Source organism: Monodelphis domestica, chromosome 4 (assembly GCF_027887165.1).
Source record: "Monodelphis domestica isolate mMonDom1 chromosome 4, mMonDom1.pri, whole genome shotgun sequence".
In the NCBI taxonomy this organism is placed as follows: Eukaryota; Metazoa; Chordata; class Mammalia; order Didelphimorphia; family Didelphidae; genus Monodelphis; species Monodelphis domestica.
In genome coordinates, this window is record NC_077230.1 from 349717905 (window position 1) to 349745769 (window position 27865).

General features: G+C 41.2%; 2 protein-coding genes across 3 annotated transcripts in view; one reads left to right on the plus strand and one right to left on the minus strand.

Annotated features, from left to right (window-relative positions):
* RNF121 (ring finger protein 121) overlaps positions 1-15521 on the minus strand; it is a 106284-nt gene extending 90763 nt beyond the window's left edge. Inside the window, exon 1 of the mRNA XM_016422031.2 lies at positions 15089-15521. Coding sequence (XP_016277517.2) covers positions 15089-15148 — 60 coding nt within the window. The 5' untranslated portion in view covers positions 15149-15521. The remainder of the gene's footprint in view (positions 1-15088) is intronic.
* Positions 15440-27865, plus strand: part of XNDC1N (XRCC1 N-terminal domain containing 1, N-terminal like) — a 30421-nt gene continuing 17995 nt past the window's right edge. The window contains 5 exon segments of one of the 2 annotated variants that reach the window (NM_001374488.1): positions 15538-15826; positions 21233-21393; positions 22559-22700; positions 23841-23996; positions 26584-26750. In NM_001374488.1, the coding sequence (NP_001361417.1) occupies positions 21289-21393; positions 22559-22700; positions 23841-23996; positions 26584-26750 (570 nt within the window). In that variant the 5' untranslated portion in view covers positions 15538-15826; positions 21233-21288. 2 annotated transcript variants of the gene reach the window in all.

Below are 27865 nucleotides of genomic sequence, written 5' to 3' on the forward strand. Positions count from 1 at the left end.
TCATCAGATACTTCAGCTCTGGAGAAGTAACTGAATCATGGGAAATAATTAACCTGACAAAGTTAAGGAAAGGTTAAGGAGAGAAGGAAAGTTATACAGTCCTAGATATCCTTGAAGGAATCTTAGAGATAATCTAAGCCAATCCCTTTATGTTATATAAGAAGAACTCTTGACCCAGAGAATAGAAGGGACTTGCCTGAAGCCACATAGGTGATTAGTAGTAGAGACAATATAAGAATTCAGATTTTCTGCCTCTAGGCCAGAGTGCTCCCCACTACACCAGGTCAGGTCAAGAGATGAAAATTACAGAGGCAGTTGTCATCTTAATAAATTAAGACTTTAACAGCTGGAATTGTCACATAATGAAGAGGGCTTAGTAATAATTTTACCATTACTTGACTTAACTCAAGTGGAGCCTTGAAGGCCACTTGCCTGAAGTGATAAAGAGAAGATTCTTGCTTAGATAGAGGAATAAATAGATGACTTCTAAGGAGCCTCCCAGCTCTGAAATTCTGTGATTCATTATGGACTGGGAGTTAATCCTCAGGACTACCAACACAAATAACTTATTGAAATAAGATTTTTTCCCCCATGGTCATCTTTGTCTGCTAAAACTCCAATGACTCACTTCACCCCTTCCTTCACTTCCAGCTATATACCCCAGTCTGAGCCCTAGGATGATTTGACCCTGAGGTTGACTTAATGATTGACAAGTCTCTGTCCAGAACCCCCACTGTGAGAAGGTACTCAGTATTACCACTTTACTCTCTAGCCTGCTGACCTCCTACCCCAATGGTCATTCTGACTGAATTAATTACTAAATGATTAGCATGCTCCCATCCCATCATATGCTCCCCATTCCAAAGATTGTAAAACTTCAGCTGCTATCATGCAATCTCTTTTTTTTTGTTTTATTTAATTAATTTAGAATATTTTCCCATGGTTACATGTTCTTTCCCTGTCCTCCCCCATACTCCCTTCCATAGCTGACGTGCAATTCCTCTGGGTTTTACATTTGTCATTGATCAAGACCCATTTCTATACCATTAATATTTGCTATCATGCAATCTCTGTTCTATCCACCACTGCCCACTCTCTTGCTCCACCTCCCCCCCCTTAATGTCCCACTCATGACCTACTCATCCCTTCAACTGTGCTCTCTGGAATGATGGCTCCATTGGTAACAAGTCTGCTTTCTTCTTAAGTCTGTTCCTTTCTTAAACCATCTTCTTGTACCCCCTAAGACCCAGCTCCCTCCTGATCACACAGGCCACTCTTCCCAGCACTTTTATTAATATCCCAACTCACTGGTCGGTGTGAGTCATGGAGTCATGGAGTAGTGAGAATCCTCTTTATTCCACACTGCCACTTCCATATTCTCTCTACTACCAATCAATACTCAAAATCTCTCCTCCTCTGAGTTTCATTCAATTCATATTTCATTGCCCAATCAAGAATCTAGTAGGTATTATCTATCAACCTCTAGCACACTCTCTTTCCTCAATGAGTTCAGCATCTAGGTCAGTCTCTCTCTTCTCCAACTCCTACCTTTACACAAGGGAACTTTAACAAAAACACTGCTAAGCCTTATACAACCTAACCTCAATTTACTCATTTCCCATGACCAAGTCCATTTCACCTCAATCACACATGAAGATAGTCACACTTTTGAAATTGCTACCATCTACAAGAGTTTCACTTCCATGTTGATGAACCCTGAAATTTCTTTATCTGATCACAATTCCTTATCATTCCACCTTACAACCCCTAACCCAATTCTGTCTTCATTGACTTCTAGTCCCTTCACTCAGCTCCTTCTCAAGTTGCACTGTCATTTTTTCATTTTGATCCCTTGGTGAACCAGCAACTCTACACTGTTCTCTTTAGTCCCTTTTACCCTTATCAAAACTAATACCAATCTTGCCCTGCCAAGTCCTACCCTTTTATTACTCCCACTAATTGACTGCCTTTGTTCCTATTCATGTGCTTCTGAATGAAACTGGAGAAATCATGAAACTTTGCTTACTGGATCCACTACCTTGGATCCGCAATTTATATTACATCTTCTCAACTGGGTCCTCATTCCAAATCAATTCACTATCAATATACCTACCTCTCAATTCACTCAACTAAGTAGCTTTTCCAAATTTTTCAGAATTTAACTATCATTATGTATCATAATTATCAATTATGTAGATAATTCTTAGATCTATTGTTCAGCCCTACTCTTTCTCCTGATCATCAGTTTCACAACTCAAACTATCTAGAACTGGATAAACATCTTAAACTCATTATGTCCAAAACTGAATTAATTGACTTTCTCAACAAATCCTCCTCTCTTCCTAACTTTCTTATTGCTATCTAGAATACTATCATCCTCAGTTACCCAGGTTCAACACTTTAGGTGTCATCTTTTACTACTACTCCCCCATACTTCTCATATTTAATCAGTCACTAAGTTCTGTCATTTCTGGATTCCTAACATCTCTCTTCTCTCAGGAAGCTCAGTAGTACAATTGACTATGGGCCTGCAGTGAGGAAGACTTGAGTTCAAATCCACCCTCAGCTATGTCAGGCAAATCACTAAAATTGTCTGCCTCAAATTCTTCCACTGTAAAATAGGTCCAATAATAACATCTACCTCCCAAGGTTGTTATGAGTATTAAACAACATTTGTAAAGCATAGTGGCACATAGTAGGTGCTTAATAGTTTTTTCACCCTCCTTGCTTCTCTCTTCTGACACTACAACTATCCTGATTAAGGTACACATTATCTCATCCCTAGACTACTGCTAAAAGTCTGCTTGTTTGTTTCCTTGACTCTAGTCTCATTTCTACTCCAATCATCATCCACCTGAAACACAAGTCTGGATATGTTACTCCTCTATCAAATAAACTCTGTTGGCTCCTCTATCACTCCTCAGATCAAATCCAGTTTGTTTTTTAAAGCCTTCCATTATCTGGACCCTTTGTAAGAAGGGTCTTTTTTCAGTCTTCTTACACCCTATATACACTTCCCTCTCCCCTCTTTGATCCAGTGAAACTGGTCTTGTTGTTCCTTGAAGACTCTCAATCTCCTAATTCTAGGCATTTTCCTATACTACCTTCTATGTCTGGAATTCTCCTTCCTTACTTCTTATCTTCCCAAACCTCCTTCAAGTAACAACTAAATTCGACCTTCTGCAAAAAGCCTTTCCCAGACTCTAATGTTGTAAGATTATCTTTGTATGTATGAGGTACATATGATTAGCTCTGACTTATCCCTTATAGTTGTTTGCATGTTGCTTCGCCATTAGGAAATGAGCTCCTTGAAAGCAGGGTCTGTTTTTTGCATTTCTCTATACCTTCAGTACTTAGCATATGCCTGGCAAATAGTAAATGATTAATAAACATTTGTTGATTTAACAAGGAAGTTTCCTATCCTGTCTAGGATAAGATGTAAACTACTCTCTTTAGCTTTTAAATCATATATAGTCTGTCCCCAATTTATCTTCCCAGTCTTATTGATTATTTGACAACCCACACCCACCCATCTTTGATCCAATCAAACTTTTTTCTCTGTTCCTTACAGGACACTTTATTTCCTATCTCTGGGCCTTTGTCCTAGCCATCCATTAGGTTTGGAATTCCTTCCATCCTGAACTTTCCTCATATTCATATATGCTTATTAACTCCCCCTATTAGGATATAAGGTCACTGGGAGTGAGGATTGTTTCATTCTTTGTACTTGTATCCCCAGATCTGTGTCAGTAAGCTCATCCCAAACCCAGGGAGTGTCTGCAAGGTTCCAGGGATATAAGACAAAGAAATCTTCAAAGTGCTTGCACAGAAGGAAGCCATATACTTTTTAATGACAAGAAAATACAAGATAATTTTAAGAAAGGAAGAGCATTAACAATTAGGGGAATCAAGAAAGGCTTCACAATAGTGGTGGAACTTGTTTGGTATTTGAGGTTTAGTTTTGAGGGTACCCTAACCCCCTAGAATCCTTCTAGGGGAGTGAGGGGGCTTAGTGGGTAGAGGACTAGGCCAGAAGTCAGAAAAGAGTTCAAATGCAGTCTTGGATATTAATGATGTGTGTGACTGTGGGCAAGACATTTTACCTCTGATTGCTTCAGTTTCTTCAACTGTAAAATCAAGATATCAGCACCTACTTCCCAGGGTTGTGAGGATCAAATGAAATAATATTTGTTAAAGAGCTTAGCAGTGTGCCTGGCACATAGTAAGTGCTATATAAATGTTTGTTGTTATCATCTTCTCTCTAGGCTCAGCTCAATGACTCCTCCCAGGAGCCTTCCCAGGTCCCTTCAGTCATAATACCTAACACTTTGACTCACCTCTAGCAAAATTTAAAGCCTCAAGAGGGAAGGAACTTTCTTTCTTTTTGTCTAATTATAGAACCTAGCATAGCACCTTGCATATAATAGGTACTTAATAAATGTTGGCAAAATTGATTCTACTCAAAGCATAAGGCAAGTTTTCCACAGGCACAAGGTTAATTTAATTCCGCAGTTGGGAACTATCTCTAACCCAGGATGAGGAAAAATTTTCTACAGGCCAATCCAGGCTGGATCCCAATGTTGGTTATGTGGGCAAAGTATATACTTCCCATGTGTCTTCACACCTGCCAAAATACTAGGCATTTTTCCAGGTAATTGGGTTTCCACTTGTTAAGCCAGTGCATTTTCCTCAAAGTTCAAGCCATATACCTTGTTACAGATAAAAGAGTGGTTGACATAAACTGTGACCGCAAAAATATGGTTTCAAGACAGTGTCTTGAGTTAAATAAAAAATAAAGTGGTTGCCATGGGAAAATTCCCAAAATATGAAATACCCAAGTCAGCTGGGTTTTTTATGGAGATTTTAATTAATACAAATAAGGAATTAAGGAAAGGGAGAGAGAGAGTAAGAGGAAATAATGGGAAAAGGGCTAGGCCAGCCTAGGCTTAAGCCTTAAGAGAGAGATCAGTCAGTCTTTAATCCACTCACCACAAGATTTGTCCCAAGCAAGATTCTAGTGTTCAGAGAGACCCACCAGTTCAGCTTCTGAGCTCCACTTCAGCTTCCAAGGCTGCATTTCCTTTCAGCCACCGAGACAGAGACCAGCCTCCAATTCAGGCTCCATAGCTGAATTAAGTTCAGAGGCCTTTCTGACCTCTAAATTTTTAAAGAGAATTTTCTCCTATGTCACCTCCCCTAAGTTTTCACATCTACCAATCACAGTCCAAAGGAGTGACCATTCTTAATTCACACCTGAGTAGACTAAAACTTTTGAGTAATTCACACCTGTTATCACCTTCTCTGGGTAGACTAAAACCTCACACCTCTTGCTAGGCTTGTTTGAACTTTCAGTGATTAATTTGGCCTTCATAGGTACTTAGCACCTTTTTGTATTAGATCTAAAAATAGACCCAGCTTAAGGGTTTTAGCTTTATTTTAAGTATGGATTAAGTACTTTTCATTGTTCAGTAAGGAGTTCACAACTTTATCTTCCCCTAAAGTATGCTTAAGTATGGGTGGAATAATGTTAGAGTTCTCACATTCCTGATCAAGTACCTTCATTGTTTAAAATGGGGAATGGTCTTAATCAAATGTTCTAAGGTAGAGTCTGAGAATTTTTAACATTCACAAGTCTGAGAAATTTTAAGATTCACAACCTTTTTCTCAAACTCTTCCTTCTCTTCCAATAGTATATACCCCCTACTCTCAGACACCTATTTGCTCGAAGAACCTGTGCAAGATACTCCTCACTATCAAGGTTTCAGTTTCCTCTTCTGTACAACAAGGATTCACCTATCTTCACTAAGTCTAATCTAGTTCTTCTGCTTTTTTACTCCAACTAGACTAATCTTATCCTTCCCACTCCTTCCACAAAATTAAATCTTTCCCCCCTGGTTTTTAGTTTCTTCTTACATAAAATAGAGGTTGGCTCAGTTGTTCTCTTACATCTCTAAAGGTCTAGAATTCTGAGTATCTAAGGGCCTAGTGCATATAGGAGTGATTCTGGATAGACCCTGTAACCACTTACAGTTGGGAATTAGCTTCATTCTTGCCTCTGATCCTTTCTTCCACCAGAAGACAGACTATCCCTACCTCTCTACTCTTTGCCTATTCAAACTTATGGTCTTTCAAAGTCCAGCTCAAGTCCCTAGTCCTCCAGAGAGCCTTGCCACACAGATTTCTTCGACTTGCTCTTACAGCCTTGCTCTCTCTATATACCTCATTTGAATATGTGTAGTATCTGAACAAAAAACACTAACCAACATCATGCAGTCCCACAGAGAGCAAAGAAGGCAATAATGAATACTGGGCCACTTTCTTGGTTAGTAGTTTTTTTATTTCATGGGAACATGTTAAGGTTTCCAAGAATTTTCCAAAGAGTACTTACTGTCTAAAGAACATAAGTGTTAAACTGCCTTTTCTCAGGCAACAATTTCCACTAGTGGCACTGGACATGTTAGAACAGATGAATACAGCAGCACAAATCCATTTTGCTTTGTAATAATACAATTTTCAACAGTTTCCAGGAATGTACTACGGGACCAAAGCAAGAACTATACTAAAAACAAATAAGAAAGACTTTACCCAAAAATTTTTTATTATCTATGATCCTATAATTCTATGAATTTATGTGGTGACAATAAAACTGTACATAATTATTAAAAATAAAATAAACATTTTTCTCTATGCTTTGAAGTCATAGAGAAGGTACTCATTTAATAAAAGCATTTAGTTTAGACTTGGAAGACCTAGACAGATGGATTGAAGTTCTGTCACTTACTACTTGGTGATTTACTTTCTTCATCTGTCAAATGGGAATAACAATAGAACCTTGCAGACCTGATGTGAGGGAAGTGCTTTGTTAATTGTAAAATGCTACAGAAATGGGGACTATTGTTTTTTATGTAGTATAAAAATGCAAAATGTTTTCCAAACCTTGACCAAATTTCCCAATTCACTAAGAGGTAAAAAGGAAATCTGTTTTGCCCCTGGGAAACGGAAGCAAGGTACAGCAGCACTTTCTGAAAGTTATGTGACACAAATCATTATGGTTTATATACTTTAATGTCTCTTGTTCTCAACAGCCAAAATACTTGGAATTCACCTCCCCCCCATGTTCAAAACCTTTTACACTTTCCTCTATCTCAGAATTCATATCCAATCAAGTAGGAAGCCCAACTTACCAGCTTAGAAGTTGACCTTTGAGAGGTCTTTGTATTAGTTACAGAACAGCTAGCCTGGCACATTGTAAGTACTTAAAAAGCCAGAATTTGGCACAATGCTAATGTATTTTCATTCATTCAGTTACCCACTCTAACACCTTAAGTTCTGAAAGTATTAATGGGCATTTGGCAGGCTGGCAACAAGCTGAATATCACAGACCCAGTAAAAAACAAGAACAAAAACAAACCACACAGAACTTTCTGGTGTAGTACTGTCATCTCTATAAACAAAAAACAGTACATGCCTGGTTTTCTTGACATCTCTTTTCTCTAGATTCTCCTACCTGTATGAACACTTCTCAGATTTCTTTATGGAACCTGATCAAAGTCCTGCACTCTCTTCAAGGTATGTCCCAGGGCTGTCTCTGTCTTGGGTTATCTACTATTTTCTTTCTTGATGACTTTCTCTGATTTCATGAATTCGCTATCTTTAACAAGCTTCACATTCCATTTAATCCTAGACATCTTGCCAATTGCCCTGCCTAGGTGCATATTCTAATCTTTTCCCTAACCTTGCTCTAGAAAAGGAAATCAACTCCACACTACTATTGCTTCTGGAAAGGGCATGATACTAACCATTCCTGTGATTCTTCATATCAAAGCTCCCTTCCTTGTCTTACTCCATTAGAACATAAGCTCCTTGAGGGCAAGAGTCTCATATCTGAATTGTAATTCTAGCACAGAATTTGTATCCCTTGGCACAAAGGCTTAAAAATGCTTTTTCTTCTGTTAATTAATGGATTCAACTATCATCTATATGCAGAAAACTAGGACAATCTTTGTCCTGAGTTTGAGCCTTGATCACCAATTGCTTATATGATTTTTCCCTTTGGATTCTTATAGTTATCTCCAACTTAACATGCCCAAAACAGAACTCAGCTTTTTCTCCTCCAAAACTTCTTTACTTCCTTCTTACTATTAGGAACACCATTATCCTTCCAGTCACAGCAGAGTCATTTTGAACTTCTTATTTTTGCCAATACCTAAGCAGTTGCCGAATTTGTTGACCCTACCTCTTACATCTACTGCCCTCTTGCCACTTAGCTGGCCATCATTTCTACCTGGCCTATTGCAATACCCTTCTACTTGGACTCCTTACCTCAAAGCTTTCTCCTCTTCAATTCATTCTCTATATACATTTCTAGAGCATCAATGCTACCATGTCATTCTCTTACTCAAAAAATACCACTGGTCCAATACTGCTTCTAGGATCAAACACAAACTCCTTCATTTGTCATTTGAAGCCCTTCATAATCTGCATCCAACCCTTTTTTTTTTAAGCATTTATTCTTTCCAGGATTCTACAGTATTCTCCTTAACACAATAAACTGACCTTGCTCTTCCTCAAGTAAGTTATTTTTTTTCCAGTCCTTTGCTTAGGTTGTCTCCATATGCTTGGAATGATCTTTCTTCACCTCATCTCTCCAAATCCCTAGGTCTTTCAATACTTGGCTCAAGTGGACTTGCTACAAGAGACCTATTCTGACTACCCTAATTCTTAGTACTGTCCCTGACTTATGGCAGTAAAGGAAAGTGATAAATGTTGGAAGGGGTGTGGAGTAGTGAATTGGTCCAACCATTCTGGAGGGTGATTTTGAACTATGCCCAGAGCTTTAAAAGAATGCCTAAAGGGACATGAATAGGCAATTTCCAGATAGAGAAATCAAAACTATCAATAAGCATATGAAAAAAGTGCTCTAAATCTCTCATAATTAGCAAAACAATTTGAAGTGCCACTTTACACCTAGCAGATTGGTTAATATGACAGCAAAGGAAAGTAAAATATTGGAGAGGATATAGCAAAATTGGGACACTAATGCATTGCTGGTGGAGTTGGGAATTGATCCAACCACTCTGGAAGGCAATTTGGAATTATGCTCAAAGGGCTTTAAACGACTGCCTACCCTTTGATCCAGCCATACCACTTCTGGGTTTGTATCCCAAAGAGATAATAGGGGAAAATAAGTGTACAAAAATATTTATGGTCATGCTCTTTGTGGTGGCAAAAAACTGGAAAATGAGGGGGTGTACATTGATAGGGGAGTAGCTGAACAAATTGTGATATCTGTTGCTGACGGAATACTATTGTCCTGAAAGGAATAATGAACTGGAGGACTTCCATGTGAACTGAAACTACTTCCAGGAAATGATGCAGAGTGAAAGGAACAGAACCAGGAGAACATTATACACAGAGACTGAAACACTATGGCACAATCGAATGTAATAGACTTTTCTACTAGCAGCAATGCAATGACCCAAAACAATCCAGAAGACTTTATAAAAAAGAACACTATCCACATCCAGAGAAAGAACTGTGGAAACAGAAATGCAGAAGGAAAACATATGCTTGATCACATTAGGGTTTTGATGTTAAAAGATCACTCTACTACAAATATAAATAACATGGAAATAGGTTTTGAACAATGATACATGTATAACTGTTTGTCAGCTTTGGGAAAAGGGAGTAAAGGGAGGAGATCATGAATCATGTAATCATGGAAAAATATTCTATATTTTTAAAAAATTAATTTGATTTTAAAAGTACTGTCTCTGACTTCTCAAAATTACTTTGTATGTTTTTGTAGCTCATGAACCACCTCCTTCAAGAAGCCTTTCCTGACTCCTCTAGTTCTTAGGACTCTCCCTTCCTCCTTGAAATTACTTTGTATATTTTGTATTTACTGTTTACATGGTCTTCCCATGGAAACTTCTTATGAGCAGAGGCTTTCATTTTTTCCCTTTGTATCTCTAGGTCCTAGCTCAGCATGTTATATATAGGTGAGAGCTTAATAAATGCTGGTTGATTTGAATGTTTTCTGTTCATTCTCCAGAGTGTCTTATGTGAGATACTAAGTATGGGCTGTGGCTCCCATTATTCAATAATCTCACTTCACCTGGGAGCAGGTAATCAATTCACCCTTTACTCCAGCCTTTTTTATACTTTTATTCCTTTACATCAAGGATCTCAAAATGCTCTCTCAGCTGTCTGCAATTCTGGTAGATTTGTACATTCTACAGTTGGGAAAATTCTACAATTTTGACAATTCACCCTAGGACACAAAAAGCAGCTCAAGAAATTTCTCCAAGTGAAGTAGAAAAGGGCTTGGATTTAAATCAGGAGATCTGAGTTCTAGTCCTAGCTTGCCAAGAACTCCTTGTGTGACCTAATGAAAATATCTTCCTCAGTTTTACCATCAGCAATATAAGGGCATTGAATTAGATAATAGTCCCTAAGGTTACTCTCAGTTCTGCCACTAAATTCTAAGAGCCCTTCTGGATCTGACAATCTCTATTCCAGTCAAACTAATCCTCTATTCTAAAGTTCCAACATTTAGTGTGAAATAATGCAAGCAAAGGCCTTTACAGACATTAGCTATTAACAGGATTTAAGATCTCTTCCAGCTCTAACATTTTGTGTTCTGTGTTCTAATGAGTTCAGATATTCCAAGATTCAAAAATCATACTATTACAGCATCACAATTAAATAGGGCTCTCAATACTTAAACCTTACTTCTAACCAACTCACCAATATAATAGACCTTAACTAGTAAAGCCTCCATTTCTCAAGTTTTAGGATTATCAAAGGGGGTTAAGTAATACACACTACTAGTAAGGAACATGCATAATAGATAGACTAACAGCTGCCCCCTTCAAAGCTGGTATTGTGTTAACATCTTAAACCTGTGATCCTCATAGCACCATCTAGAATTCTTGCACATGGCAGGAGCCATTTTCCTAAAGGAGATGAAAATCCATCAATCTTCCCATTCAGCCAAGTAGTCCATTATCTAAATAGCTTCCAGGTTCATTTACTTAGGATAACTGAGACTACATAATAGTGTAAGTCCTCCACTCTTTTTCAAGTACTACTACTGATGAGCAGTTTGATAATAACTAAGATTTTTATTGTACATTATTGTATATTTACAAAGGAAACAGGGGAGAGAACACTGGGAGTCAGAAGACCTGGATTTTTGTCTCTGCTTTGTCAGTAAATCTCTTCCCAGCCCTGGATGTCAGGAGATAGCCATCAATGTCCCTTCCAGCTCTAAAAAGTTCAGAGATTCTAGGAGCTAAAAGCAACCTGAGATCATTTAAGTTCAAACCACACCTAAGCAAGAATCTCCTCCAAAAGGAATTCCATGTGAACTGGAATAACCTTCAGGAATTGATGCAGAGTGAAAAGAGCAGAACCAGGAGAACATTGTACACAGAGACTGATACACTGTACACTGTGGTACAATCGAATGTAATGGACTTCTCTACTAGCAGCAATGCAATGATCCAAGATAATTCTGAGAGACCTATGAGAAAGAACACCATCCACATTCAGAGGAAGAATTGTGGGAATAGAAACACAGAAGAAAAACAACTCCTTGATCACATGGGTTGATGGGGATGATTGGGGATATAGACTAATGATCACACTAGTGCAAATATCAATTATATGGAAATAATTCTTGATCAATGACACATGTAAAACCCAGTGGAACTGTGCATTGGCTATGGAAGGGAGTTGGGGGGAAGGGGAGGGAAAGAACAAGAATCTTGCAACCATGGAAAAATATTCCAAATTAATTAAATAAAAATTTCCAGAACTTGAAGATAAATAAATAAATAATCTCCTCCAAAATATCTCCTATACAATGGCCATCCAGTCTCTGCTTAAAGCTCTTTTTAGTGATGGAGGAAACAAAGCCTACCACACTTTTTGAGTTTTGTTATGAAATTTGCCTAACTTTGTCTCTTGGCAACTTTCTCCCATTGCTCCTACTTTTGCCTTCTGAGTCCAAGATGAACAAGTTTTAATAACTTTTGTAGTTCTGTGATATTGGTGCCCAGATGCAAAGAGTACTAAATGCTCTTACTTGTGAATTAAGAATTTTGAAATTCAGGTAGAGCCACAGGGATGACAAATGCCTGATTCTTTTACTTTAAAGCTAGTTACAGTTTATAGCCAACTAATAATTTATAATAATAATAGTATATTTTTGTTTAAGGTTTTCAAAATGTTTTCAACACATTTTCATATAACATTTATATACATTATTCCTTGATCATTTCCCCCAGCAAATAAAACCAGAGACTTAGACTAGGACTAGACAGTTACGTGAGAAGCTTCCACAAGAAGATATAACACTACACCATGATTCAGAAACAAGGATGCATCAGAAATTAGGAGAAATTCAGTACAAATCCAATGTAATCACAAAATCCTTTCTATTTAACTACATCTCTGTCTACCTATAAGGTATGCAGACCATGACACTCAAATTATATACCAAAATCAACTTACATATATATAGCATGCTATACTTTTCCCATCCTCTTCTCCACCCCCTGAAGTTTGATTTCCAACTTCATTGCTCAGTTGAAACTACTCTTCCCAGAGTTTCCAGTGATCTCAACTATCAAATCAAATAGTCTCTTCTCAAGCCTCTTCTTTCTTTACTCCCTACAACATTACATATTTTCTTTGAGTTTTTGTACACTGCTCTCCCTTGGTTCTCATCCTAAGTCTCTTTTATAGGCATTTTATATCTTGGTCATATTAAATGTGAATGTACCCCAAAAGCTGAATTAGCCTACTTTTCTTTTCTCTATACATCCTCAATTCCAGAATCTATCTCCTGAGCTGCAATCTTTCATTGTCAATGGTCTAGTTAACATTTAGATGTGGATGTCCAAATCACAACTCATTATCTTTCCCTTCAAACTCATTCCTTTTTTGAACTATCCTATTCTTGAGGGCAACAACAACCTTCCAAACACTTGGCCTCTAAACCTTATTATCATGCTTGATTCATCATTCTCACTCACCCTAAACTAGTTCTTCAGTCAATTTCTATCCTTTGAATATTCCCCTTTTCCATTCACATTACCACCACTCTAATTTCAGGCCCTCCTCACTTCTCAGCTGGACAAATGCAACAGACTCCTATGTGGTCTCCCTACTTCAAGCCTCTCTTCATTCCATACCACTATATATATAATATATATATCACTCCCCTCTATGATCCAAACATACTTGTTAAGCAAAGAAGAACCTCCACCTCCCTATATCTCCACAATTTTGTATTAACTCTCCTCAATGTTTGGAATTCACCTCTTGGAATTTCTGGTTTCCTTTTAACCTATCTCAACTACTACATTCTACATGAAACTTTTCCTGATCCCTGAGCTGCTGTGTACTTCCTCTCAAAATTACATATTTGTTATGTATATATTATGTATATATAATCATATATGTATATGCTATCTCCTGTGTTAAAACAAACTTCTTAAGGAACCTTTTTCACTTTTGTCTTTGTACCCCCAGTGCTTAGCACAGAACTTGGCAAGACAATAAGCTTTTACTGTCTATAATGTGCCAGTCAATAACTAAGTAGCAGAAATATAAAGGATAAAACAGTCCCCCTAAAGGTACTTACAGTTTAATGGAGCATAGTAAGAGCTTGATAAAATCTAGTAATTGACTAATTTTCAAAGTGCTTTCACATGCATTATATCATTAGTATCTCAGAATCCTAGCCCTGGAAGGCAACCTCCTCTTAGAGCATGTAGTCCAAGTAGAGATATTCTTTACACACAGCTAATAAGTCTCAGTTGGACTGATCTAGTGACAGATAATTAATAGATAAGAAAACTATTATATAATATATACATATATACATACATGTATACATATACATACATGTATACATATATACATATATACATATATACATATACATATACATATACATATACATATATATATATATGTATATATATATATATATATATATAATAGCCCAAGCTAATAGAACAGTCAGCAGGCAGAACTACAAGAACCTAGGTCTTCTGATTCTCTGTCCAGAACCAGGAACTGCTAGCACAGAAAGCATTCTGCTTCTCAATCCATTTCAATTTCTCATGCTCAGTCCTTCAACCAACTTCTAACCCCTACTTGTGACACTTCTCCCTCCCACTAGCCCAAAGGCTCCTTTCCTATGGGTTTTGTTTTTTTTTTAAGTTGAGATTTAAGGCCCATTCCCATTGGAGAACCCTTTCTCAGAGGTCCTTATCAACTGCCTAGCAATCACCAAATCTTTACCATTCTATTACATGCTTCTACAGAGGTTGTCAGGTAGGTGACTTTCCCTTTACTAGGAAGGCTCCCTTTTCTCTCCCTAGATTTCTCTCGACCCACATCACTCCCTTATATAAGATCCTTCAAAGTTCTTCCTCTCCTATCCCTATCTGACGGTAGGGTCATACATTTAGAGACTGAAGGAGCCTGATAGATCTGGTTCTCCCCCTTATTTTACAAAGAAAGAGGGGCCCAAAACAGTAGAGTGCCAAGGAAAATTAAAGTTCCTTGAAACCAGAGCCGGTCTCATTTTTTGATTTGCTTGTGTATGTCAGAGCACCTGGCAAACAGCAGGAGCATAATAAATTGCCCGTGAATTGTCTGACTGTCCAAGGTCACATCGGTATTAGGTTGCGGGGGTTAGGATTCGAACCCAGGTCCTCTATACTCCAAACCCAACACCTTCCACCATGTCCCGCCGTCTCCCCAAGCTTTTCTCTCATTGACACCACTTCCTTTGGCCCGCCCTCCCCTCCACTCTCTTCTCAAGATGCACTAGCTCCTAGTGACTTCCTCAGTCGCCCCCCCGCCAGAGCCCGCACCCATCCTGCAGGGACTCCTCAGGCCCTGCGCTTTCGGGGTTCCTTCACTGGTCCCTGGGAACCCTTAAGGGTCCGCCCCCCATGACCTCCTCAGGCCCTTAGTCCTCTTCAGTGACTGTCACCCCTGGCCCAGGTACCTTCCCCCAGGGACCGCTCCTCTGGCTCTCTGTGGGTCCCCCCGAGCCTCTTACCTCCTCTAGCTCCCGCTCGCCGGCGGCGCCTCCAACCTCCACCTCCACCACCGCCGCCATCTTCCCCACTCTCACTTTGCGCCTGCGTCCACCTCCACAGCCCAGCGCCAGCTGCTTCCGCCGATCTGTGTCTCCTAACCAATCAGCGGCAGCGTCTTGGTTAGGGAGGGGCGGGGCCTCGAAGCAGCTCGAAAGAACTGTCAGTGTTTGAGGGAGCGGAGACCTATTCCTCTACTCTGACTACCTCCGTTTCTCCCCGAGAGAACCGTCAAGCTTTGGAAACACTACCGAATCTTACAAATAACGTGAGCGTAGGTCTTGCTGAGAAAAATCTGTCATCTATTTTTCTACAACTCTCCCCGACTTCTCTAGCGCCGGTTATGACTCCGAGTAAAGGCTGCATTTGGGCGACGCTCCCTTAGTACGCTCACCACGCCACTGCCCCTACACCCCCCCCCCCACTGTCCCCACTCCTGGCGCTGAGTACTACAGGTCCCAGCGTGCAATGGGTAATTGTGGGGTGGAAAGTTACCTAGGAGAGGATATTCAGTAGTAGGAAGTCTCACCTTCTTCAGTCTTAGCCTAAGCGAGTAATAAAAGGTGCCAGCACGAGGGCGGAGCTAGGGGGTTGGACCCGGGCGTTGTTTTGGCGGGAACCGAGGCGATGTGGATGAGGATGTGGGTCTCCCTCGGAACGAGTATCTGAGAAGGCAGAAATGTAAAGTGAGACAAGAAAAGGTAGGTTGGAGGTAGCTTGCGAAGGATTCTAAACATCCAACGTAGAAGCTTGCGTTTGATGAAAGAGGCAATAGGGAGCTGTAGCGGTTTATCAAAGAGGGGAGTGCTGGGCAATTGGACCTGAATTGTAGGAAGGTCCCTTTGGCTGCAGAGTGGAGAACCGACCGGAGTGAGGAGGAACCTGGAGCTGGGAGCCCAGATCCTGCAGCAATCCAGGCGGGAGAGCATGAGGTTTTTAGAGTCGAATTTACAAGCATTTATCAAGCGCTGGGGATAAAAAGAAAGGGAGGGGGAGGGGAAAGGGAAGAGGTGATCACTGTTCACTGTCTAATGGAGGAGACAGCTTGCAAACAGCTCTATACAAACAATGTAGCATAAATAGAAAATAATTGACAGAAGCGGGGGGCGGGGCGCTCAAGAATGCCTCTTGTAGAAAGTGGGATTTTGATTGGGACTTGAAGAAAGCCATAGAATGAGGGATTTGACTGAGGAGGGAGAGCATTCCAGGAATGGGGGACAAGTCGAGGAAAAGCCTGAAGCAGAGATCCAGGACTCAGGCAGGGGGGATAGAACTGTGACTCCCAGCCCTCCACTTTTCAGCTTCCTTTTCTGTTCCCTTGTCATCTCCTTTAGATTGCAAGCTCCTTAAGGTCGGGGATGCATACTTTTTCTTACTGGTATCCAGAGTCCTGTTCTGGTACATAATAGGCGCTTAATGTTCTTATTGAATTGAAAGAATGACTCCACTCCCACCACTTTTCAACTTCCTTTTGTGTCTCTTTTTCCCTTCTTTTGGGCAGCTTGGTGCTGGGCCTATTGTCCTAAAGACCTGAATTCAAATTTGGCCTCAGACACAAGCTGTGTGTTTGACCCTGGGCAAGCTGCTTAATTTTGTTTGCCTCAGTTTCCTCATCTGTAAAATGAACTAGGGAAGGAAATGGCAGACCACTCCAGTATCTTTTCCAAGAACCCCCCCCCCAAAATGGGGGCACAAAAAATGGGACATGACTAAATTAAAATAACAACCCTTCCTTAAATTGTAAGTTCCTTAATGCAAATATTGACAACATAGAAATGGGTTTGAATCAAGAACACATGTGACACCCAGTGGAATCACGCCTCGGCTATGGGGGGTGAGGGGGAGGAAAAGAAAATGATCTTTGTCTTTAATGAATAATACTTGGAAATGATCAAATAAAATATTATTTTTAAAAAATTGTAAGTTCCTTGAGAACAGGAACTTAGACTTTTTTCTTACTAGCATCCCCAAGCGCTTAGCACAGTGAGTAGTTGCTTAACATTTACTGAATTAAATTTAAGTCTAAGTAGATAGAAAGGGATAGATCTGAGGATGTAGATCTTGGGAGTCACCTTCCCAGAGATTCTAGTTGAGCTTGAGGAAGCTAATGAAGTCTCAGAGAGAGAAAGAAAAGAGAACCCAAGTCAGAACCTAGAAAACATACAGTTGGGGGCAGGGTAGAATGTTGATAATGATTTACCTGACAGAAAGGAAAGGAACAATGAAAGGTATTTGTTGCAAAAATTCAAAGGAGAGAATATCCAGAAGCAGAAGAATCTACTGGGTGAGGTGGTCCAACAGAGATCAAGAGGTCACTGGTCTTGGAAATTTAGAGGTCATTGGGTGCTTTGGGGAAGGCAGTTTCTGTAGACTGAAGAATTGTTTGCCAAGTTCATTTGGGAAGGGTTGTAGGAGTGGGAGAGGAGGAAGTATCTTCAAGGATTATATATCCTTTTTGAGAAAGGGAAGCAAGATAAAAGATGATAGCCTGAGGGGATGGTAGTGTCTAATGAGATTGTTTTTGTTTTTAATGGATGGGAAGTTTTGTGCCATTTTGTAGACTACAGGGATAGAACCAACCCTTTGGAAGAGATCAAAGATCAGAAGTAGGGATTGATTGTGGGAGCATCAATCCTCCCCTCCCTCACACTTAAACCTATTCTTTAAATCCCTCTGTTCCTCTCCCCACCTGCCAGCCCTGTATGCCCTGACCCATTTCCTATATTCTCCCCCTGCCCCAAGCTACAAATCAACATCTCCTCTCCCCACTGACCTGCTCTATAGCCTTATATCCACTACATTGTATGTTGTTTAGTTGTACCTGACTCTGTGATCCCATTTGTGGAATTTTCTTGGCAAAGATATTATTGGAGTGGTTGGCCATTTCCTTATCCAGGGTCCCCAATTGACAATTGAGGAAACTGAGGCAAACAGGATGAAGTGACATACCCAGGGTCATACAGATAGTTTGAGGCTGAATTTGAACTCTGGTCTTCCTGACTCCAAGCCCAACACTATCCACTGGTCCACCTAGCTGCACTTTCTATTGTCTATCCCCCATATATATAATGACCAGCCCTGCATGCCCTGCCCTATCCACTTTATCCCTTATTGAACATTTTTACAAATCCCTAAATGGCCCTTACATACCTAGTCCTATTCCCTAAGTCCTTACACGTCACAGGACAACCCCTGCATATATACTGGATATCTCTACATATACATTCCCAAGAATCCACTCTACCTATACCCCTTCCAGATCTGCTATATTGTGTGGGTGGATGTGCAGGCACATAGGGCACACAGGCCCCTGTATCCAAGACCTACTATGGATGGCTGACATTGCAGATATAAGCAAACACCTATGGACCCAATATATTGAGGGAGGCCTGAGTAGGAAACTGCCTGGCCTTGGAAGTTCAGAACCATAAATATGTCAGGATCCCAGCAGCAGTAGGTACCAGATAAGAACTTAGAAGCCAAGCAGCCCCCAGAAACATAAAAATGTCGAAGTTCCAAGAATAATATGTAACAGATAAGGACTGGGGGGGAAGAGGGGGGGGGAGAGACATACATGCTGGAGGGTATATAAGTCCCAGCATTCAGGAGGGGAATCGGAACTCTCTTGGCTGAGCTCCCCTAGTGCCCACCAGATCAATAAACGACCCTCTTGCTTAATTGCATTGTCTATTGGTCTTCCCTGGTGGTGGGCGAAAACCCAGACCCTAACAATATATGTTCTCTCTCTCCTGGCTCCTGCCCCTTTCTTGGAGCTCCACAGTCTCCCACCCCTAACAACAATAACAGAAACCCTTCAGAAAGTGAAAGAACCAGACCTTAGGAAACTGAGGGAAGGGAAGTGAGGGGGGGAACTATGTGTGTACTTTTACATGTCCCTTCAAATGTATGTATCCACACAGTAACCCAACATTCAACATCCCTTATATCCACACAGTACTCCCCATTCTCCATTATGTACCCTAGGTCCTTTCCCCACACTTTCCTCCACACTGTACATTCCCTCAAGCACACACTCACAACCCCTAGATTACCCATACCATCCATTATACACAGAAACACTGACTTTCCTTACATACATGCATCACATCCCTCCCCCCATGTCCTCCCTGCATATACCCTTACACACACACACACACACACACACACACACACATGCTCATGATCACGCCACTAATCCTATCTCCAAACCCTCATATTTCCTTGTATGGTCCCCAGATGTCCCCCCTCCCTGTGCATACATTCCCCCACTATCCCTGCTAGTCCAACATGCCACTGGCCTCATTACCAGTATTCCCTTTGGCCACTGAATTTCCTGACCACACACATGCACACACTGTCATCCCTATATGCTCCACCACTTACATAATACTATGTTTTATTGATTATGTGATAGTACTTAATACTTATATTGAATTATACTTAATACTATATTTTCCTTATTCATACTGAACTTTTATGGCCAGCCCTCATGCTCTGCCCCATCCACTTCATCCCTCATCTCACCCCTAACATCACCATATGCCATTCCTTGAACACCTACCTCCTGGACAGGGCCCAAACATGCATATTCCACCTCTCAGGTAGCTCTACCATCAGTGTGCTTTTGGCCAACACTCTTGCTCTCTAAACATTAGAGAAGGAAAGTGACTGAATGGCTAATAAATGACTAGGCTAGGATTTGAACCCACAACTCCTATTTATTTCTATCATACCTTAGAGCTTCTCAGTATATACATGCTATATGAATGGTACAGACTGTAAGTGCTAAGTGCAAAGGAGAGAGAGATCTTTGAGTGGCACAAGCAAAGGCTTCCTGGAAGAGAAAATTTGAAATAGGTTTGAAAAACCATGACTTAATTTAGCTGATAGAAAGTAAGCTAGGGCACATTCCAGGCAGAGGACAAAGGCATAAATGGGGGAAAGCATAGGGTGCTCCCAGAACAGTGAAAAGATAGCCTGGCTGGAGCATATAGGTGTAAGGGTATAAGAAGGGGAACAGTGGAGAATGTGATTGGAAAGGAAGGGGAAGGTAAGCACTCAGAGAAGCTTGAATGTGAGGTCCAGGAGTCTGGATTTTATCCTGTAGGTAATGGGGAGCCATTAATTACTTTTGAACAGGGGAAGAGTGTGCATTAGGGAAAGAATAATCCAGCAGTATGTACAGAATCATAACTCATTGAGATGGGACTTTGAGCTTTAGAAAATTATTTTCCTTACTTTGATCCAGTGAGGAGGCTAGAAACCAAGGTTCAGAGTCCATGATTATCTAAGGAATAGCTCATATTTCTAGGGTTACTGATGATTTGCAAAGTGATTTTCTCATGGTAGTCCTGCTGGGGAGGCAAGAGAATCTTCATTGTCCCCAGTAAAGCTTCAAAGAGCCTTAATACTTGCTCAGTTTGCATACCTATTTCCCCTATAAGGTAGATTGGAGAAAAAGACTACAGACCAAGAGGAAGTTAATATGTTCCTTTATATTTATTCTCCATTTGATTTTTGGTGTGCTTCTTTCCTGGGCAAGATCAGACATTTCCTATAGAACAAAACAGGCCTTTCTTTCCAATGCCATTTCATTGCATCTAACCAGGGTGGGCTGGCTGGTTGTTTACAAATCAACCACTTGACAGATGCTTCTTTCCTAGTAGAGAAACAAACTGTTCCTTTGGACCTGGTTTCTCTCTTTTCTTGCTTTGTCCCACCCCACATCCCTCTCCATTTCTTTCTCCTCAAAATCATCATGTAAGGGGCAGCTAGGTGACTCGGTAGATAGAGAGCCAAGCCTAGAGATAGGAGGTCCTGAATTCAAATTTGGATCTCTCTGTGAGAGAATTAGGTCAAATAGAGGGTTACTAGGTGGCCCAGATCATAGCCAGGCCTATAGATGAGAGGTCCTATGTTCAAATTTTGCCTCTGATATTTCCTAGCTGCCTGACCCTAGGCAAGTCACTTAACCCCCATTGCCTAACCTTTACTACTCTTCTGCCTTGGAACCACTACATAGCATTGATTCTAAGGTGGAAGGTAAGAATTTGGGTTTTGCTTGTTTTTTAATTAAAAAATTATAATCACCTGCCTTTTTCTCCCAGAGTCTAAAGGAATCAAGAAAAAGCCAAGAGAGCCAACTTGGTGGCAGGGTTTTTATATGCACCTGAGAGAAGGGACTTGTGGTTGCCCTCTTTCTCTGACTGTTCCATGCCTCCACATGGCTCCTGTGAAGATCAGCCATGTGGTATCATTCTCCTCTCAGGTAACAGGAAAAATTCAGGCAAGCAGGATGCACCTGGGGAGGGGATGGGGCAGGATAATAAATGCAGCCCTTGGGGACCTCTGAGTCAGAGGGGGAGGTGTCCTTCTATCCTTGGGGAGTCCCAGGCAGAATATGGGCTATGATATGAAAGAAGGGACACAGCCCTCCTCTGGGAAAGCCTCCAGTTTCCTAGGAGACATGGTCCACATCCAAGGGTCTGTTTTCCCAACCCCTCCATTCTTAGGAAGGAGATGCCTGAACAGCCATTTGGTTGCCCTTTATGAAACTCCTCTCCCCAAGAATTGGTGATGGGCTGTATGGTGGGGTTAAAGAAGTGCTAGACATGCATTCAGGAGGTTGGGGGAAATCAGCATCTAACATAATACAATATAGTACAATACAATACAATACAAGTAGCCTCAAGAAAGCCACTCTGAGGCTCAGCCTCCTTAGCTATAAAATAGGAATAGCAATACTCAGATTACCTACCTCACAGATTGATTGTGAGGAAAGCACTTTATAAACCTTTACATAATCCATAAGTGAGAATTATTATGATTTTTAATTATAAGGCAATTTTTGGGGGTCATATTAGTGTGAAGTGTGTTATATTAAGTGGATAGAGAGCTGACCTCAGAGTCAGGAAGACCTGGGTACAAGTCCACCTGACACATACTAGTTGTGTGATGGTTGGAGAGTTACCTAACCTCTCAGTGTCCCCCATAACTTTCTAAGACTATAAATTACAAAGCCAGGTATTGATCTTCAGTGGTAGAGAATGTTTCTCATGGGGACCACTGCACTGAGGAAATTAGAGGTCCAGTCAAAAAATGATCAGAGCTGGACTTTGGGGGGTCAGAGATGGCAATAGTGACCCTGAGTTGCCCCCAGGGAGTGGCAAAGCAGAGCCCTCATGGGAGCTCCACTCTTAGATGGCATTGTTTCTATCCTTTCTTCCATTATCACCTATTCAGCCGCTCCTTCTTAACTAGTCCTCCTGGGTACAGTCAAGGAAATTAACCTCACTAGCTTTCCTTGGGATAAAAACTTGGACTTTATTGTCAAGAGCATCATCCCCCCCCCCCACTCCTAGGAACTCCTTTCCCTCTGGCTCAGCAAGGCCTCCCCTTGTTGACCTCCCTTCTTTTGGTGCCCTCTGGCCCAGGACTCTAGGTACCCCGTGGAAAACCTCCTGGACCTAAATGAACCAATAAGGCCTTGGCTCAGCTCCCCTCGAGACCACAGTGGGCAGCTCAGGGTGGAACTGCAACTAGAACGTGCTGTGCCCATCAGTTACATTGACGTGGGTAAGGAAATGCAGCCAGGACCTGGTGGCATAGAGCAGGGGAGGGGGATGTGGAGGGCAGTAAAATCTACTTTGTTCCCCTTCCAAGGAGGATTTGGTGGTTCTCAAAACTGCTTGGTCTCCTAACCCTTTATACTCTTCAAAATTACTGAGGATGCCTTGTAGAGTTTTCATGTATTTGGGTTACATTTATCAGTATTTGCCACATGAGAAATTATAACATCTGAGTATTATTAGGAAAACAGTTTTGACCTTGCAGGCACCTTGAAAAGGTCTCAGAGACTTCTAGAAGTCCCAAGACCATTTGATTGTAAATTCTGAACAGCTGCCATGGGTAGAGTCATTTCACAGTCAGAGAAACATAGATGAAGAAAACCAGGTCTGATGTGGAAGCCAGAGTCCTCATCCTCCCGAATCCCTCAGGGACCTTGTGGTTTGAGGGGAGAATATCTGTTTCAGGGAAGCTCCTAGTCTGAGAAGGGAGAATAGAGACTTGATTTCTGCCCTCAGGAATTTCCCCTTCCCCAATCTGATCTAAGAGATGGGTGATGGGTACTAAAAAACAATTGCCAGCTATGCCTGACTATAGCCACGAGCTGCTGAAGGGAATGGGAGAACAGAGGCTTCTTAAAAGAGGGGGCTGTGAAGGCTATAATAGGAAATGCTTGAAATGAAAGGGCTTGTCAAGGAACCAGCAAAGGGGCAGCTAGATAGCACAGAGAAAGAGTGCCAGGCCTGGAGTCTAGATGACTTGGGTTCAAATCTGGCCTCAGACACTTCTAGCTATGTGACCCTGGACAAGTTATTTAACCCTCATTGCCTGGCCCTTACTGCTGTTCTGCCTTGGGACCAATACTCAGTATTGACTCTAAGGCAGAAGGTAAAGATTTTTTTTTTTTTAAAAGAATTAGCAGAGACTTCTTTCTGGGCAAAGGGGGATGGCTTAGATGGTATTGAACCAACCAGTAGTCACTAGGCAGAGCCAAGATTTAGCCCTATCTGCTAAGCAGTTGACTTCTAGAAGGAAGAGAGGACTCTTAGCAAGAGTGAATTGGCAGTGTATATTCAAGTTTCCTCCCCCAGCCAATTGTTAGCTTGTGGAAGAAAGTGCTCACGTCTCCCCTGCCCCTTTTGTCCCCAGGGAACTGCGGTTGCGCCTTCTTGCAAGTGGATGTAGGACGCTCCTCCTGGACCCCAGGCAGGCCTTTTCTGACCTTGCTTCCCATGGCCACATTGATGTCACCGGCTGACTCCAAGATGGGGAAGAACCGATCAGGGGTTCGCATGTTTAAAGATGGTAAAGAGAGAGGGGAGAGCATGGGGTGTGTGAGAGTACTGAGTCATTTAGCAGGAAGGACTATGCACTCTGTGGGGATGTATATGGGGTCTGTGGGTACAGATTTGTTGGGGCAGGGTACATAGTGTGCATTTCAAAGAGGTTGTGGGATAGGATTTGGGATGCATAGCAAGAGTTTTATCTCTTGGGCACCAGACGGGGGAGATAGCATGTTCTTTGTGTAAGGGGTACAATCATGTGAATGTAAAGAATGGTAACATTGGATCTGTGTGAAATAAAGGGTTTAATATTAGATGTATCAGGGGCAGTATTGGGTATGTGAAAGGTCATGGATGTGCCAGGTGTTGGGTCTGTGTATTGGGGTGATTGATATCTGTCATGTTGATCTCTGTGTACAGGGGATCATACCGACTGTGTCTGTATGTGCCCAGTGGCCATGATGGACCACGTTGTGGAAGGGAGATGTATAAAGATGTAGGTGGTTCAGTGGATTAAGAGCCAGGCCTAGAGATGAGAGATCCTGGGTTCATTCAAATATGGCTTCATACACTTCCTGGGCAAGTCACTTAACCCCCATTGCCTAGCCTTTACTGCTCTTCTACCTTGGAATCAACACACCATAGTGATTCTAAGATGGAAGGTGAGGGTTTAAAAAAAAAATATATGAAGTGGGTTGTGTGTGGCAGGAGAGGGCAGAGAGATGCAAGGTCAGCTTCTTACACTCCAAGACTGTTTCAGTTTGGTCCTAGCATTTGGTTCATAGTAGGCACTTCACAATGTGAACCTTAAAAAATTCTCAGACCCTACTTCATAAGGTTTGGTTAAGACCATTCCCCACTTTAAACAATGAAGGAACTTAGATCAGGAATGTGAAGACCTCTACTCCACCCCTACTTAAGCCTGCTTTAGGGGAAGAAACTCCTTGTTGAACAATGAAAAATACTTAAATCCATACTTATAGTAAGGCAAAAGTTGTAAGCTGTGCCTATTTTTAGATCTAATACAAAAGGGTGCCAAGTACCTATAAAGGTCTGGCAACTTGTGAATTTACAAGGAGCAAAGAGGTGAGAACTTACTCAGAGATTTTTTCAGGTGTGAACTTAATCAAAGTTTTAAAGTCTACTCAGGTGTGAATTAAGAATGGTTTGTCCTTTGGAAAACATCTACTGTGATTGGTAGATGTGAGAACTTAGAGGAGGTGACATAGGAGAAAATTCCCTTTAAATAGGAGCTCAGATAGAGCTGGGGATCATTCAGCTGGGAAACAGCTGAAGGGATTCAGCTGGTGGAGTCAGCTGAGATGGAGCTGGCCTGGTGTCTCTCTGAACACTAGAATCTTGCTTGGGACAAATCTTGTGGTGAGTGGATAAAAAACTGACTGATCTCTCTCTTAAGGCTGGCCTAAGCTGGTCTAGTCCTTTTCCTATTATTTTCTCTTACTCTCTCTCATTTATTCCTTAATTTTGTATTAATTAAAATCTCTATAAAACCCAGCTGACTTGGGTATATTTCATATTTGGGAATTTTTCCCTGGCGACCACCTTATATTTGATTTAAAACAAGATACTGAGGGGGCAGCTGGGTAGCTCAGTGGATTGAGAGCCAGGCCTAGAGATGGGAAGTCCTAGGTTCAAATCTGGCTCAGACTCTTCCCAGTTGTGTGACCCTGGGCAAGTCACTTGACCCCCATTGCCTAGCCCTTACCACTCTTCTGTCTTGGAGCCAATATACAGTATTGACTCCAAGACGGAAGGTAAGGGTTTAAAAAACAAACAAACAAACAAACAAACAAAATAATGTCTTGAAACCATATTTTCTGCGGTCACAATTTAAGCCAAACACTCTTTTAACTGCCACAGTTTATAACTCCCACTATTTTAATTATTACAACAAATACTTATTAATTGATTGGTATGGGTAATTGTAAACTGGAGAAGGACCTGCCATTGAAGGGTGCCTACTGTCATTTATAAGTAGCTTAGGAGGGAGGTGGTGAAGGGTTTGCAATGTCTGTTGCAGGCTGTCTATGAGCTAGGCCTTCAGCTCCTCTTAGTCCCAGATTGAACTTTTGCCTTAGCAGACAAAAGTGACCCTGGGGTACTGAGAAGGTGGCTGCTGCCACAGGGGGCAGGAGGTGGGCCTGGTGGGGCATGGATGGGAATGAAGCTAGGAAGGGAGGTGAGGCCCTGTCTTCCTTGTGGTTACAGAAGAGCAAGGCTCAGCAGTGCCTGGCCAAACCCTTAGCACTAATACCTGAGTGAGAAAAAGAGCAGCCAGGCGCTTCTTTCCTGTCTCCTCTCTCCTTTCTCCTTCTGCTTATTTTCTTCTTCCTCTTCTTTCCTCTGGTTATATTTCCTTCCTTTATGTCTTATTCTCTTTCTGCTCCCTCCGAGATCCTCATTTCTTTTCATGCCACCTTCTTTCTGTTCTCTCTTGTGTCTCCCACCTCCTCCCTTAACTTATCTGTCTTCCCTTTCTTTCTCTTATCTTCCTCTTCCTGCCATTTACTTCCTCCCCTGCCTTCTCATCCTCTCCTCCCTCATTTTCATTCCTCTGACCTCATTCATTCCTTCTTGCAATTCTTCAGGGGATTTTCTGGCCTCCACAGCAAGCGAGAGCTGGGATAGGCTTCGAGTGACTTGCAACCAGCCCTTCAACCGTCAGCAGCCCTTTGGCCTCGCGTTCCTTCGTGTACGTTCTCAGCTGGAGCCAAGAGAGGAGCCTGAGAGTTCTCAAGTCCCTGACCAAAGCCAGGTGTGTCCAAAGTTAAAGGAGCCCCCTGGGAACAACGCACGTGCTTCCCCACTTCCTGTGCCAGTTTTGGGAGGCTGGGAACTGATTCGAAATCAGGATGAGGAGAGGCAGAACTACACACATAAACATGCATATTAGTAGTATATGTTGTGTACAAGTCTATACAAAATTAGAGGCAATCATCACACTTTTATCAAATTTGTGCCTACTTTATGTTAAGAACTTAATTCCTCACATTTATATAATGCCTTGAAGCTTGTACAAAAAAAAGATATGTAATTAAAGTATTCTTCCTGGGAGGAAGTAGCTTCTAATGCTATACCCATTTTCCAGAATAGGGAATCAAGTGTATTATAGGTAAAATATTTTACCATGTTCACACATCTGGTAGTTGTCTAAGGAGGAATTTAAACCCAGATCTCTTAATTCCAAGTTCAACACTGTTTCTTCTGTACTATGATACAAACACTTTTTTTTTAATGTCTTTTCATTATGACTAAACTTTATATTTCTCATAGATTCTTTTTTATTTTTTTTAATTTTTATCTTCTGTCTTAGAATCAATACTAAATATGAGTTCAAAGATAGAAAAATGGCAAAGACTAGGCAATGGGGGTTAAGTGACTTGCCCAAGGTCATACAGCTAAGAAGTGTCTGATATCTAATTTAAACCTGGGCCCTTCTATCTTGAGGCCCAGCTGTCTATCTATTGAACCACCTAGCTCCCCTTGCCCGTAGATTCTTAACACAAGGCATAATGTACATTGGTTAATCATAAATGCTCCATGAAGAAGCTAAGTGACTCAGTGAATTGAGAGCCAGGCCTAGAAATGAGCAGTCTTAGATTGAAATAAGACCTCAGATACTTCCTAGCTGTGTGACCCTGGACAAGTCACTTAACATGTCACTTAACCCCCATTGCCTAGTTTTTATTGCTCTTCTGTCTTGGGACCAATACATGGTATTGATTTTAAGATAAAAGGTAAGAGTTTAAGAAAATAAAATAAGTCATCCATAAGCACAAATACACAGGCAAAAAATTATATTGTGCAATTTTAGTAAAAACTAAAAATTAGTTTGATAGCAATTAGATTTAGAGCAACTATATACCATGA